At 33.8% G+C, this 15,882-nt stretch overlaps 1 protein-coding gene across 1 annotated transcript; it reads right to left on the reverse strand.

Annotated features, from left to right (window-relative positions):
• Nucleotides 1-753: 753 nt before the first annotated feature.
• On the reverse strand, nucleotides 754-4,022 carry LOC132056353 (cytochrome b5). Its single transcript, XM_059448507.1, has 4 exons — nucleotides 3,866-4,022; nucleotides 3,630-3,722; nucleotides 1,308-1,374; nucleotides 754-1,206 (listed from the first exon to the last, which is right to left on the reverse strand). Exons 2-4 carry the CDS (start codon nucleotides 3,714-3,716, stop codon nucleotides 956-958), a joined length of 405 nt encoding a protein of 134 aa, XP_059304490.1. The 5' UTR covers nucleotides 3,717-3,722; nucleotides 3,866-4,022; the 3' UTR covers nucleotides 754-955.
• Nucleotides 4,023-15,882: the final 11,860 nt, after the last annotated feature.

Here is a 15,882-nt window from a genome sequence, read left to right on the forward strand (position 1 = left end):
AAATACATTTGAACTAACGTATCTTTACATGATCACTAACTTGCATCGAATAAAGTTGTTGATTAAGTCGAGCCAGTCCCATGTTTTACCTAAGGCGTTGTTAGTCTGCGTCGCATTGCCTTGCATTTTACCTAAAGTGAATAAATGTAAGAACCTTTTTCAATTATGAGAAGGAAAAATAACCGGCACATAGATCTTTGGTTTGTTCTAAAATTCAAATTGCTCGGACAGCTGATATAAGGCTACTACGTAGCATTTGCCTCCCGACTTATTAATCACGTTGACTGCTGCTTATTGACGTTTTTCTGTTCTGCCATCCTCGTAATACTTGAATTTCCAGTTAAAAAAGTCTACTCCGCAGAACACACAAAGGAGTTGGATGTGTTAACAGAGAATCGAAAGCAGCTGATTTTTTCCCCTGTCCCTGTCTCCAAGTGTGATCCACCAAATTCACTAAGTGACTTTTTCTTACCGCTATGCTAGAGTCCCTATCTCATCTAGGGTTGGTGTGGCAAACTTCCCCCTTGTTTGCCGATTGAAGAAAGCCTAATATGGCTTCAAACAAGCGAGAAAGGCCCTTTTTATCTTATTAGTCAAGCGCGCTAGCTGCAATAAAAAAACGGCGCTAACGAGCAAGAAAAAGGATGCGCCTTAACAAAGAAACCATTCTTACAGTTGCCCCCAAATTCAGTAGGCTGGTTTCAGCTAAATTAACCAGAACAGACCAGAAGAAAATTATAAAAATCTAACATGAAGGAGAAATATTCTCAAATATCTAATAAACACAAGCCAAGTCTAGTGTTTCCAAGAGGCATCAGACACAGCAATTGTAAAGCACAGTAAAAAATTGATGACCGCATCCAGTTGTTGCAGCTCGATATTGAACTAAAACAAGTGTTCTTTCAACAACCAAGTAATAAGAATAAAAAGAGGCCTGATGCAGATTGGATTCAAATTACTTCTCCTTGGTGTAGTGTCGTACTGTAAAGGCCAAGCCCAAGATCAAGATGGGTACAAGGAACTGTAGAATTTTGATAATGAATTCTGGAGTCTTGTCTGGATTGTACGCAGCTTGTTGTGGTGGAATATAAGCGCGTTTTAGGGGAACTGTTGACATGTCGATTTCCCCGATGTAATACTTATCCATCATCTCTCTAGCAGAATCGCTGTGGCCAACATCTTCAAAGTCATTTGTTGCATCTTTCCCTATTGGTAATAGAACAAAGATCAGAATTCATGTCACACAAAAACAATTGACACTTATTGCCCAAATAAACAAACTATAAGTGAAAGAAACAAGGTATTACCAGTTGCTGAAAGTAAAACTTCGTCACCACCTGGATGATCATCCATGAATGGAGTTACATCATACACCTGAGAGCAATTTGATGCACAGGCATAAGTTCATATGCCATCATACGGAAGGGAAAATATGGACTAGATGAGATAAAATTGGTCTACTTGAACTCTGCTTATTATAATAACGACAGACATCGTTTCATAGCAACGATATAGAGATAAGGTGAACCCAACCATCTTAGTCCATTGTGGAATCATTAAATTAGCTCCTGGAATTGAGCAACCTATAACATCACATGAGTAACTAACCGGGATTTATCTTATCCAGTAGGTGTTTCCTTTGTGAGAATAATCACGAGTCCACAAATCATCTCTTCCTCCACTGTAAGCAGGCTGGACAGATATGGGATCTCTTTTTAAATATTTGTGGAGTACAATGGGTCATGCCAGTGGAAGAGCCTGTTTGGATGGGCTTATAAGCTAGAAAAAAATAAGTTGGGGTAGTTCAACTTATTTTTTTTGGCTTATAAGCTGTTTTCAGCTAATAAGCTGCTTTAGATAAGCTAAGTTAAACGGGCCCAATTATTTTTTTTAGCTTATTTTAAGCACAAAATGACTTTAAGCTGGCCAGCCAAACACTCAAAAAAGCTGAAAACAACTTATAAGCAACTTATAAGCCAATCCAAACGGGCTCTAAGAGCTCTACTAGAAGGTTGGGAAAGTCGGAAAGTGGGTAAAAGGAAGAAGAAGATCTGGAAAACCATCCCTCTTTGCATCATGTGGAACATTTGGTTGGAAAGTAATAGAAGATATTTTGAAGGCAAAAGTTCTCATATCTCTATTGTGAAGAACAGATATTTACAGAATTTATATTTTTGGTGCAAGGAGGAGTAGATGAAAACATATTTCAGTACTTGGAGATCTTGGATATGCTGAGTTGATTGTAACAGCTATCCTAGATTCTCTTTGTTTTGTAAATTTCTGAACCATCTTGGTACTTTTTTCAATAAAATCTTACCTTATTACAAAAAAAAACACATCTAACAGAAAACAGGTCCCTAAGCTGTAGAGATTTATACACACATAACGGATACTTAAAGTTTATATACTTTTAAGATTGAAGATCTAATTTAGGCTAAGTCGTATAAATTTTAAAAAAGCAATCTGATCCGCAATTTGTGTTTCAATTTTTCAACAAATACCTTCTTCGTGAAGTAGGAAAAAGAAAAGAGTTTGGACATGAATTTCACTAGGAAGTTGGAAATTTGGTGAGCGAAAACCATTATTCTACTTGAAATACCCTCAATCTTTTTTTATATAATATTTCATCAGTATATGAAATGCTAAAGTCCATTATTAGCAAATAACAATGACGAAATCATTATTTGCAAGTTCAGTGCCACATGCTTGTTTTCATATCCGCGCCACAGAATTTGGGTTGATAAAATGAGCTGACTCTTAAAACTTGTGATACTACTCTATTTTTTTCAACGTAGCAAAAGTAATTGGTAACCAATTGACTGGTCAGCTTAGATCCAAAGGAAAAAGGAGGGGAATAAAACATAAATCAGCTGTCTTTTTCCTCAACTATATAAAACAAGTTTAAGTTCTTTCTTTCTACTTCCCTCTCCCGTTTTTTTCCCCACAGTGCTAACCTCTCTGCATCAAATCTACATAAGATAAACAACTAACCCTGTTTTACTGTTTTCCAGGGTGAAAGACTGAAATCTCTAAGTTTATTTCAACATTAGCTACCTAAGTTACTTTCATATTAACCAACATGGCCTTCATCAACACGCAGAAAAGACAGTTACTATTTACAGACCACCAAACTCCTTTTTCAGAAAGGAAAGTCAAACTCTCTTAATCCTTCCGGATCCAAGATTTGAACTTTATAGGTTTAAGCTTAAGATTCTACCACAGCCCATTTGATTACTCGGTTCGAAATCTATTATTTCTAAGCAAAAGTTCCTAAGTTGGTCACTTCAACTGAACACTACCAGAGTCCAAAACTGAACTTCAAAGGGCAATTAGAAAGTTAACCGCTGAAATTGCAAACAAGAAATTCAATAGGAACTGTAAAAAGAACTAATTAGATCAAATCAAAGCTATCACCGAAATTCTGAATCACTATTAAATCGATACTTCCAATGTCACAACACCTACTACCACACATGTTCACTTAACAAAACAAACAGATTCGATTACCAGATAACCAAAAACAGAAACAATTAATATAACAACTGGTATAAACAAGATCACCGAATAACTCAAATCAAATTTATACAAAAAAACAGAAGAAGAAGATTAAAAAAAAAAAAAAAATTAACCTTTCCGCTAATGATAAGCCAGCAATCTTTGGTCTTGTTGTGTTTGGCGACATCCTCAAATGCATGAATTTTCGGATCTGACGCCATTTGTTCCTGTTACTGCACCACAGGCAACATCACTTAAAATTACTTTTACATAGAAAATAAGCACCAATAAGAATCAAACGACACTAGATTCTGCTTTAAAAATCAAATAAAAAGAAAGGGAATCTGTATGAATTTTTACATAGACTTACAAGAGAGAGACAGAAAGAGAGTTTCTTCGGATTCTGTTTCTCTCTCCGATGGTGCACCCAACACCTTTTTCCGCAGCCACACGCTCAATATTATAGGTATCCCACTTACCAAATTGCCCTTCAATGTTGTTGAAATTACGCCCGTCTTGTTCCATTCTGCTCTTTTCTTTTTTGTTTTTCTTCTTTTTGCTTCTATGCGGTGGTTGTTGAAGTGTGAGAGTTTATAAGGGATAAATAATTTTGGGATTAAATTTAAGGTGAGTTTATTTTATATTTGGTTGGGATGAAATCGTGATATAAGTAATTTCAAAATTAGTTATCCGGGAATTATAATGTTATTTTATCTCTTTGAAAATATGAAATAATTAATCACAGAATAAGGAGTTGTTTAGATATGGTATGGTTTGAAATCATGTTTGAACATGCAATTTGAATATGTTAAGTTATATTTTATCTTATAGATATAAAACCCCATAAGTTGTGAAAACTATCAAAACATTTCAATTCTTATACAATCTTACCAAATGAGCAAGTCATAGTTCATAATAAAATTAGAGTCAATTCCTCAAATGGTCATTGAATTTATAGAGAAATCCATAAAAGTAACTTTTGAAATTATTTGGACAATAAGGTCATCAAACTATGTCATTGTTCCAATAAAGTAAACCATTCCATTTTTTGACGTAAGACCCCTTAACCCATATATAAATTATAAAATCTATTACCTAGGCACAATTTTTTGATACTCTAAAATTCTTGTTCAAATTAACATTCATACTTTAATAATAAAATAGAAATATTCAACGTAATATTTCAAGCTATAAAGAACAAAACAATATAACCATTTAAGTATGCTATAAGGCTTTCTTTGTTATATCAACTTATGTAGAACTATTTTGATTTTTTTATATTGCTCAAATCCAAAAGTTAAACATTTTACTGAATGGAAATGCTTGGACACAATTGAGATCCATGAGATGTTATGTAGATGCATGATGCGTGTTATTATTATTAGTTCGTAAGAATTAGAATAAACTTACTTTATTGGGAGAATATTTGGATAAATTTTCTCAAGGAATTTTTTCTTGTTGGATTACTACTTTGTAAAAATAAAAACATTTATATATGCTTTCTAAAGCTTAATATATTACAATCAAAATAATAAAACATTTTTTGTTCAGTTTACAATTAGCCGTATAAAACAATTTTATATTAAATGTAATCCACTTATTTATAAAACTTAAATAAAATTACAATATTACAAGTTCATCTCCAAAAATATAAAAATAGTAAATATTATTTTTGATAATTTAAATTTTATATATCAAGGAAAATTATTTACAGTCAGTTAAAAAAAATTATAGTTAAGTCTTTGTGCTCAATTCTACTATCATTCAACTGTATCCTTTTATTGGTTACTTAGACACAATTTTGCAATATTCTGAAACTTTTTTTCGAATTAATATTTTTCATATTATGAAAATAAAGTAGAAATATTCAAATGAATTTGTTAATTTAAAAAATAGGTTAAGCGTTTTATTTCTAAAAATGGAATGGTTTACTTCATAATTTGATGACCTTATTGTCCAAAAAAATTCAAAAGTTACTTTTGTGAGATTTCTCTACAAGTTCAATGACCATTTGAGGAATTGACTCAACAAAATTAGTACCCTATTAGAAAGTCATAGTTCATAACAAAATTAGTACCCTATTAGAAGGTTTTTCTAAAAAATATAACATCAATTGATCAAACTTTAGTTCAATAAAAAACGAAAATTTAACATGAATAGCAATGAGGTTGGTAGACATAAATAAAGGTTGGTGGAAGTTAATGACGTTGGTAAATGATTGATGGGAGTAATTGTTAAAAATATCTACCAACTTATGGGTCTTTTTTACAAAATATAAACTTATGGGTCAAATTTTATATTTAAAATTTTTGAAAACGTAGTTTGAAACCCCAAATCATGCCTTTTTGGATGATTTGTGGTTTCAAACCAATGAGATGAAATGCATGTCCAAACGCTGGTTTCATCTCATGGTTTCAAATCGCATGTCCAAACGCCTACTAAGTAATCCAGAATAACTTGTTTATTAACCAAACGACCCCTTACAGTGTACAACCACTTACGCCCCCCTTTTTTCCTTTTCTTTTCTCTCCTCCTGGTTTTTATAATTTATGTTTTTGGAATAACACACAGTCAGTCCCTTAAATTTGTAAGAATATTTTATTTAGACACTTGAATTAAATCATATTTCAATTGAATACATCAACTCTTAATAAAATATTTTAATTAAACATTTCAGGTTCAATTTTTTTTTTTTTTTTTTACGTGTGTTTTCATTCATCTGTTAGGCAGTTAAGTTAATCGCACAAAATATGTCATCCCGTTTGATTATATGCATCAACCTCAAGCTGAATGCCTGGGATTTAATGACTGATTGAGGCGAATACGAGATGACATATTTTATGTGATTAACTTAACTACCTCATAAACGAATGAAAAAAAAAATGAAAAAAAATCTGAAAGTGTTTAAGTGGAACACTTTATTAGGAGTTAAGGTGTTTGATTAGAACAAAGCTTAGTTTGAGTGTCTAAATAGAATATCCTGGCAAGTTTAAAGGGGATATGTATTGAGCCTTATAACTATAACGCAAAATTATCCTTTTTGAATTTCGTGTGTGTTATAATTGTTTTGGACCCGATTAATACTGACGCACGTTATGTAAGACCTATTAAAGTGTTTGAAGAAATTGCACGATTTGCCCTTCAAATGGGTTGGTCTTTAACTTTTGCCCTTCAAAATCGAACTTATGTCTAGTGGCGCATAAATTCTTTAAGGACTCCGGCATAACTTGTGAAATATTATGATGCGAAATTATAAACTTATATCCGATAAAAAAGTTATTTGTCTTCACGGGTAAAAATTAAAGACCAGCACAAAATAGGGGCAAATGATAATGACCCAAAGTGTTTTTTTTTTGTCCAGTCCAGCTCGGGTCTTTTTTGGCTTTGTACACAATGTCTTACTTGGTTGATAAAATTTCTTTTATTATCAAAAAGGAAATGTTTTTCAACAGAACAATAACCTAATTACAATTCGTTTATAAAACATTCCTTGTTCTTCTAAAACAATAATAATAATTAGAAGGGTTAAAGGGGTCCTTCAGAAAAAATATTCGACTCCTAACACGATTACACGAGAGATATTAATTATGGAAAAAAGCTTATGCTTGATGCAGCTAATTTTCATTAAATACAATACCATTTCCACCTATCTCTGTTTTTTTTGTTTCGTTTGCTTGCAATTATGAACAAAAAGGAAAATTTCATATTGGTGAAGAACGTAACAGTGAATTTATTCCTTTTGGCCCTTGACTTAAACTTAAAAGTTATATAGAACTTTCAAAGATAAGACATATTTAGAGGGGGGAAAAAAAAAAGAACATGAAAATTCAAGCTTTTGTTAGGCATAGAAATAAAATAGAACCTGGAGTAGCCGCCAATTTTGTTTCTACACATTCTTCAAAGGTTTGTTAAAAAAGCCACACACATATTAACATAAGATAAATAAATTTCTTCCTTGGGAATCAATTTATTATTCTGTCAGTTGTTGGACCAAATATTTTTTTTTTTAACTTTTTTTATTTTTATTACGTAGGGGGTAGGAAAAGGGAAAACTGGAGGAGGAAATTGAACTCTCACCAATAAGATAAAAATTGACATAGTCAACTAACTGGGCTACTAAGATCCCCGACTGAAATCATATATGGTCTTTGGGTGTATTTTCAAATTTAAAACCATTGAAAAGAGATTCGCCCACAGTGTAAGGCTTGCTATTTTTGTTCGTTTTTGACCAACTGTTTAAAATACCAGTCTTCACATTGGACTTTAGTAATCAACAAATACATGTTCTTGTAGTACCTAATATTAGTACTTTATTTTTATTATTTTGTACCATTGTTTTCAATGTCAACATAATTAGCAACTATGATTCTAGCGGACACGCGTTTGCCATGTTCCATACCATTTACTTATTTTTATTCTATTCCTTTTATAAGGATGATGATGATGTTTCAATCAACTTTTATATATTTCAATAAATTTGATCTACATATTTTATAATTCACAAGCATAAGTGCTGAATTAATTTACATATAAAAGTTAGGAAACACAGACACGCAGTGGGTTCGTAATCTCATAAAGGGTTTGTCAAAAAATTCGGAAAAAAGAAAAGCACTCAAACTAACTCTTAAGCAATATATATTACATTCCTTGAATGTAAACATGAAAGTAGTACAACTAGAAACATGGTTTGGGATGCGTGTAGATCTTAAAAAAAAAAAAATTACATGAAATTGATGTTTATCAAATACATGAACGTCCACGTAATAAAATAATGGAGCCTAGTATTTTACTAGCATGTTGCAATCAGATATGCTGTATCAAGGAAGCCCTACAAACATTGTGGCCGAATTGAACTCTGTTGCCTATGAATTTCAGATGGAGATCTTTACCTGACTTAATTTAGAGACTAATAAAAGAATGTAATTATGCAACTCTGACCCTTTGATGGAGATAAAAACAAACTGATCGCGCCGCGAACTTGATTTGGGCCTTTCATTCAATAATTGTTTTGAGCTTGAAAGTGTAGAAATAAGGACCAAAGAGCACACTCTATTACAATAGGTCCAAGTAGGGGTGTTCATGGTTCGGTTTGGGTCGGTTATTGATTAAAACTATAACCAAACCAATTTAGCACTTTTTAACTGTCTAAAACCATAACCAAACCAAATAAAATAATAACCACCGGTTTGGTTATTGTCGGTTTGGTTCGGTTTGGTTCGATTTTTCGGTTTATGACTAGCAGCCATGAGTAGGGGTCTACATGGACCGGGTTGCTTCGGATTTTTTAAACACCAAACCAAACCAATTACGTCGGGTTTTAAAATTTATACACCAAACCAAACCAATAAAATTCGGGTTTTTCAACCTCGGGTTTTCTCGGGTTTTTCGGGTTTTCGATTTTCTTAGGTTTTTCGGGTTTTTTTTCGGAATAGTCTTGATACAAAACATTAACTTTTACTTCAAATATTTCTTTAGTCCTAGTAAGATATAATTATATAATTAAGGTGTTTCTTAAGAAAATAACACAAAATGTGAGAAGAGTAATGACATTGTATTAAAATATTCAATAAAAGCTAATATAATCGGTTAAAATAAATATTGCTAATTAACAAGCCATAAAAGAAAATGATCATAATCAAAAAATACTAAGTCATGCTAAAATAAGTATTAATTACATGACAAAGAAAATAAAACTTAAGTTATGTACTTTTACTCTCTAAATCAATTATGCAAAACTAAAGAATAGATATCCAACATTATTGTCATTCCTAGTGGTAGATTGAATTTCTTTTGTTAGGATTAGCGTTGAGTTGGTTTTGGTTTGGACTTTATTTTAGTTACTAACGTCTATAGGATATAAAACTTATTGACATTCAAAATTCTAAGTTCAAGCTTGAATAATATGATAATAGATAAAAAAATTACGAAAAAATTTAAGAAATATTTATAAATTACTTTACAAATAAATATTTTTATGTATAAAATATTTTAAAAATTGAATACATGTAATGTCGGGTTGGTTTGGTTCGGTTTGACTTTTTTTAGTTAAAACCAAACCAAACCAAACCAATTATGGTCGGGTTTTTTTTTCCAACGCCAAATCAAGTCAAACCAAACCACTAGTCGGGTTTTTTTCTCGGTTTGACTCGGTTTATCGGTTTGGTGCGGTTTGTCGGTTTACTTTGTACACCCCTAGCCATGAGACTTATCAGTAAAAATTAAAAAGTTGAAAAAGACATGTCTTTTTTTTTTGTTCAAACGATAACTTTTATTTATAGTTTAAGGTGGAACATACATCATGAAAATATTTTCACTATTAGTGATAGTGTAGTACTCAAGTTACCCAAAGTTGCTAAATTATTACATATAGAGCTAAAAACTAACTTAGTAGTGGCTGCACCATTTTTGTCATCTTAATACACATATCTAGAAATAAAGTAGAGCATAGGAGCTTTTAGTTGTTGTTGTTACAAACATAGATATTAATTAAACATAAAGACTGCCTAAAATGAAAATGAAAATATATGAAATAAAAAAACTTTGTGTAATGATCCCAAACTTTGGGGCAGTATGTAATGACCCATTTGGTCGTTTAGCACTTTTAGAGCTAATATTCCTAAAACACTTTTCCGTGGTCTTATTTTAGTGTTTATAGCTTGCGGTAATGGGTGACTCGGTCATTTAATTGACGGGTAAATTTTTGTATATATATTTATTTACCGTGTGTGAATAGTTTATTCATAGGAATATTATTTGCACCCATATAAGGTATAAGTTGATAAATATATTATTTGACGGAGCGGGTAAATTTTAAAGTAGACAAAGTGGTTACTGAAATTAATGAATTAAGGAGGCTACTGTGATAAATAATACGACTAGGCCCACATATCTTTTCCTTGGTGGCCCAACTGTGGAAGACCTAATATATAGAGTCTTAGTTCATTAATTGCATAGAAAATAAAGGGTCTAGGGGCAGTTGAAAATACACTACGCATGAACTTTGCACAGCAAGGGAAAACATAACAGTTTGCAGGTATATTATTTAACCCAAGTCACGTGATCATTGAATTGAATGGTTGTACTAGTAGTAATTTAAATAAGGTAATCATTAGGTTAATGATTAGGATACATGTTTGGCTAATAATTGAGAAAATGGTAGGGGAATGTTGAATTGTTATGGCTATTACGTAGGTTGCAATGCATTGTTGAGGGATATTATTTTATTATTATTTAGTTGAATTGTTATGGCTATTACGTAGGTTGCAATGCATTGTTGAGGGATATTATTTTATTATTATTTAGGGGATTGAAGTCATTATCTACTTTGGGTCTACTGGTTTCTAATTTTTATGGAGGGAGTAATAATTTTGGGTTAATAATGCATAGTACTATGTTTGTGTGTAACGTAGTAAACCCATATATGGTGTTTTGTGTTACATAGCCTTGCATATCTTGCAAAATCCATTTCTTGCTTACATTATCATAGCACTATACTTCAGTGACCATATTTTCGTTTAGTCATAAAATTGTTTACACATGTTTTGCTTATGTATTTGAATATAATACTATTGATAGTCAGTGTATAATGCATTATATGTAGTTAAGTACTAGATGTATTGAATAGTATGTACACCTTTAAATTCATGGAATTTGAATTGTGGAAGTTAGATTTTAATTCGAAATTAAGATTTTGGAGTAATTAAAGGTTTCGAGTCCTAGTCTTAAGAATTGGGAATTTATGATTTGAGAGTTCATTATGGATGAAATTGGCTAACTTTCAGGATATATGACCCTTAAGTTATGAAATTATTATTATTATTATTTTTTTAAAGAAAATTCCGCTTTTTACCCTTGTGGGTCCGTGGTCACTTCTTGGGGTGTACTTTGGGTTTTGGATATGAGTATAGTAAAATAGGTGTCTTTAGATTTGTATTCTAACGTAGATCGCATATTTGATAGATTTTGATCGTTCAGAGACTCTACGCAAAGGAAAGGCATTGGTTTGATTGTTCGTGGCACTCGCTCGGCATTGAGGTAGGTTATGGCTTACCTTTTTGGTTAGACTTCGATTAGCGAAACATATGTATAGTTAGATACTGTCGGAGAAAACGTACGCTTTCGGGTATGAAGTTGGGATGGACTAGGTTGGTATTATTGACTGATTTGTTGGCTTGTAGCCTTATATGGTTGTGTTGTGACTTGATTGGAAGTGATGATAAGAAAGAGAGTACACGAGGCCCGAGGTCCTTACCGGGATCGTGAGAGTACACGAGGCTCGAGGTTCTTATCGGGATCGTGAGAGTAAACGAGGCCCGAGGTCCTTACCAGGATCGTGAGAGTGGTACATGGACTTCGCAAGTCCCCCATGGGTCATGGCTGTTGGGCGACGATCTACATCGCCATAGCATGTGTGTACGGGCATTGCATTGCATTGTATTGTATTGTATTGCCTTGCGTTGCGTATTCATTCTTCGTATCATTCTTTTATGCCTTGGATTCTGTATATGTCTTTCTATATTTAGACTGATATAGTGGATTGTGATTTCTACTTGTACTTGATCGCGAGCATGTCTATCTTTCAGTTTCTTCTTGTGTATATGTTAGCTAGTTGTTGTCGGCCTATGATACCTACCAGTACTTGTGTTTGTACTGACCCTACCTTGCTTGTAACACCCCAAAATTTTCTTTGAAGAAATTTTTTTTTTTTTTTTTTTTTAAGTTATGTTTCGGGTGATCTGACTTCGGGAGGTCGTAACCCCATCCTAATTTAGGAATTTGGGAAAACTCATAAAATGAAAGTTGTAGATAATTGAAATACCTTTCCAACCATATATTATGGGCTTATAGGTGATATTTGGATAAAAAGTTATGGACATTTTAATGCAGAAAGGTCAAGCTGAATCGCAAAAATTCGGCCCAACCCGATTTCAAGTCGGGTCAGGCCCATTTCCTTGACATTTCAGTGATATTTCAGCCCCTCTTCTTCATTTTCAGATCAACTAATATCCAGAACCTCCTAGAGAAAGAGAGAGAAGAGAGTAGAGAGAAAAAACCAAGATTTGATCAAAATCTGAGCTCCGAATCTCAAAGCTCGTGAAGAGGAAAGTGTAGTACGAGTTGTCATCATCATCTTAAGCTAAATATTGACCTTGGGGAAGGATACTTTCGTGGTTGAGCTACTGCTAAGGTATGTATGAGATTTATTGTTATATCCCGCATTTTTGTGCAATCGGATAATTCTAGACAATCGCGGGAAGACAACAAGCAAGGCCTTATTTTTGTTGCGTTTGGAATATGAGTTGCTTACGAAGAATTTAGAAGCGGAATTATTAAGAGAGCCTAAGGGTAAAATGGTAATTTCACAAGTGTTCAAGAAAAATTCTTGGAAAATTCCAAGTTGGCCGTGTGGCATGTGTGGCATATGCCCACACTTTTATTAATTAGTGGGGGCTAATTAATAACTATAAGGAAATGTGGACCAAATCTTACAAAGGAAGACATTTAGTCTTCTTTATTTATTTTAAGAAAATCCAAGAAAATGGAAGAATTTTCTAGAGAAGGGAAGAGAGGATCATGTGGCCATACTTTTATTTTGAGGGACCTATTTATAAATAATGGAAATTGGTGGAAGACTTGTGGATATATATGTAGGAAGTCATCTTAATATTCATTATTTCTCTAGAGCTTTCAAGAAAGCAAGAAACAAAAGGAGAAGGAGAAAAAAAAAAAACCCCAAGCCATTCGGCCATGGAGAAAGACCAACAAACCTTGGGATAAATTTTCTTAAAAATTATTTTCTTCTACCTAAGCAATTCATTGAAGGGTGATTAGCAAGGTGAAGTGGTTTTGGAGCAAGAAAAGCTTATATTCTTGCAAGCTACAAAAATATAGCTAAGTGGAGAGTTGAAGCAAGAAGTTAAGAATTAATCCTTTTCTTATATGTTATGGATGTTGTGCATGTTGTAGTGTGTAAAATGAGTGAAATTTATGGAGAACAAGAGTATAAGGGAGAGGCCGTGCATGCCTATGTGTGTGTAGGAGTCGTGTTTTAATTATTTTATTTAGTGTTTGGTTGCTATTGTTATGGATGCTATGTTGATAATGAAAGTTGGATGATTTTGGAGAAGTTGTAGCCATGTGTGTATGATGTTGGCCGTGTAGTTGTGGTGTGGTTTGGAAGACAATGAGTCAATTTTATTTTGTGTTTTGGTTGTTGTTGTGTTGTGGATTCTATATTGCCTATAAAAGCTTAATAATCTTAGTGAAATGGTAGGGGTTGAAGACTTGTGGTTGAAGTTTATGTAAATTGAATACTATGTTCTTACGTGTATGGAAGACAATGATATTGGTATGGCGTTGTTGGAATATATATATTAGAAGGTTGTTATTGTTTTTATTGGAGTTAGAAGGTTTTGAAAGAAGTAGTAAATTGATTGAGTTGTTATAATGTATCTTGGATTGAAATTGGAAATTGTTAGTATGGTTGTGACATTATGATTGATAATTTGGCCGGGTTGAATTCCGGATTGTTGTTGATGAGAAATTGGCCAAGATGATTTTTGGGAATGATGTATTTACGGGGAAGTCTTTGCCGAAATTTCGGTAGTCAAGTGTCATTTTAAGAATCCAATCCTAAATGCACTAATCAATGTTTGGTAAACATGACCAAATTGTAGATTTTGGCGGATTTGCAACTTGAATTTGGAGTAGCAGAAGGAGCGGAAAGAGGTATGTAAGGCTTCACTTCTCTTTCTTGGCATGTCTTAGACGTAATAGGTTTGGACACGGGCCTCGGGGATAATTCCTTTCCTAGAAATCCGAGATTGAAACTAACTACTATTCATTCAAGTAGAATTGAATTAGAACTTGCGTGAAATGTCGGAAAAACTTCCTAAACATCCGAACTTACACAAATAGGACTCGATTACCCTAAGATCCTTACAAGTGACGCCATAAATTGTAATATACGTAAATTTGATACGCCGCCTCATTTGACCCGAGGTGGGCCCATCGTTCTCGGATTATCTTTACTGTTCCAGTGACTTATTTTGAAGTAGAATCCAATGGAAACTTTTGATCCTTATTCCGTTATCAAATGACAAGTACTGTAACTATGTTAACGAGGATACTCTTATGATGACGAAGAAGATGCTAGGTGTGAGAAAATGGCTATGACGCATATGTTAAGAATATGTACTTACCATGAATATGACTATGAATATGTTTCCTAATAACATGGATGATGTCCAGGAAGAATATGTTCATATGATGACTATGACATGACGGGATAGGCTCTACGTTCTCTTAATAATGTCCTTCGTTGATAGTCTCATCTTAGAATAATGCGTTCCTTCAAGGTAAGACAAAGCGACCCCGATTACTCCATAATGCGATCGGAGGTTACCGACCTTACGTCACTCCGATGGATACATGACTTTCTTTGGGTTCTCCCGTACGCTTATATGAGGTGCACATGAATATGGGGACATGGGGGAAGGGATACATGGGGAAATGGGAAGGAAACATGTTTCATTGCCACCTGGTCAGCTGGCTTATCATCCCGGACGCGGGATGCCCGGACGCGGGATTTATGGGCGAGCCGGAGTATTTCGGCGCAATGTGGGCGAGCCGACGCTGTTCGGTGCTATGATACTACCTGATATACTATGACTTGACATGATATAACACGATAAGATACGATACTATATGTTAAAACACAACATGATATAAGTTCTATTTTTCTATGTCTGTGAAAAAGAAATGTTTTTTTTAAAAATAAAAGAAAGACAAGCATGCATGGTATCCACCGAAAAGGGTATTCCCATGTGCCGTGTTACTTTCTTATCCCTCTATCCGTCCCGCGGTTCCATGATATGGTTGTTCATACTTTATGTCTTTGCTTGCATTATTAATCTTCCATGCCTTACATACTTGGTACACTATTCGTACTGACGTCCCTTCTTGTGGACGCTGCGTTTCATGCCGCGCAGGTCAGCAGGTAGCCGGATTTGATCCCTAGGAGTTCCCTCAGCAGAAATTTTGCAGCGCTCCAGTTGTTTCGGAGCCCCAGTCCCTTGGTACTACTTTTGTGTATATATTCGGGCACGGCAGTACTCGGCCCTTCCTATGTATATGTGTACTATGTTTAGAGGCTCGTAGACAGATATGTACAGTTAGATATTTTGTACTCGATTGTCCCCCGTCGTATAGTATGACCGTAAAGCTTATTAGCCTATGTTTATAATTGTGTTATTAATATTAATGCTAGTGTAATAGAAAAAAAATTGATATAGTTCATACGGCCCACTCGATAACAGAGGTAACAAGATAGATAAGGGGTGCTCGGTACAAGTATCGGATACTCGTCGCGGCACCTAGTTGGGTCGT

Source organism: Lycium ferocissimum, chromosome 5, assembly GCF_029784015.1.
Source record: "Lycium ferocissimum isolate CSIRO_LF1 chromosome 5, AGI_CSIRO_Lferr_CH_V1, whole genome shotgun sequence".
In the NCBI taxonomy this organism is placed as follows: Eukaryota; Viridiplantae; Streptophyta; class Magnoliopsida; order Solanales; family Solanaceae; genus Lycium; species Lycium ferocissimum.

Excerpts from the sequence above, each read along its gene's own strand:
- LOC132056353 (XM_059448507.1), bottom strand. The coding sequence starts at position 3,716 with ATGGCGTCAGATCCGAAAATTCATGCATTTGAGGATGTCGCCAAACAC. Across the intron at positions 1,375-3,629 it reads GGCTTATCATTAGCGGAAAG|GTGTATGATGTAACTCCATT; the intron begins GTTAATTTTTTT and ends AATTGCTCTCAG. Across the intron at positions 1,207-1,307 it reads AGTTTTACTTTCAGCAACTG|GGAAAGATGCAACAAATGAC; the intron begins GTAATACCTTGT and ends TATTACCAATAG.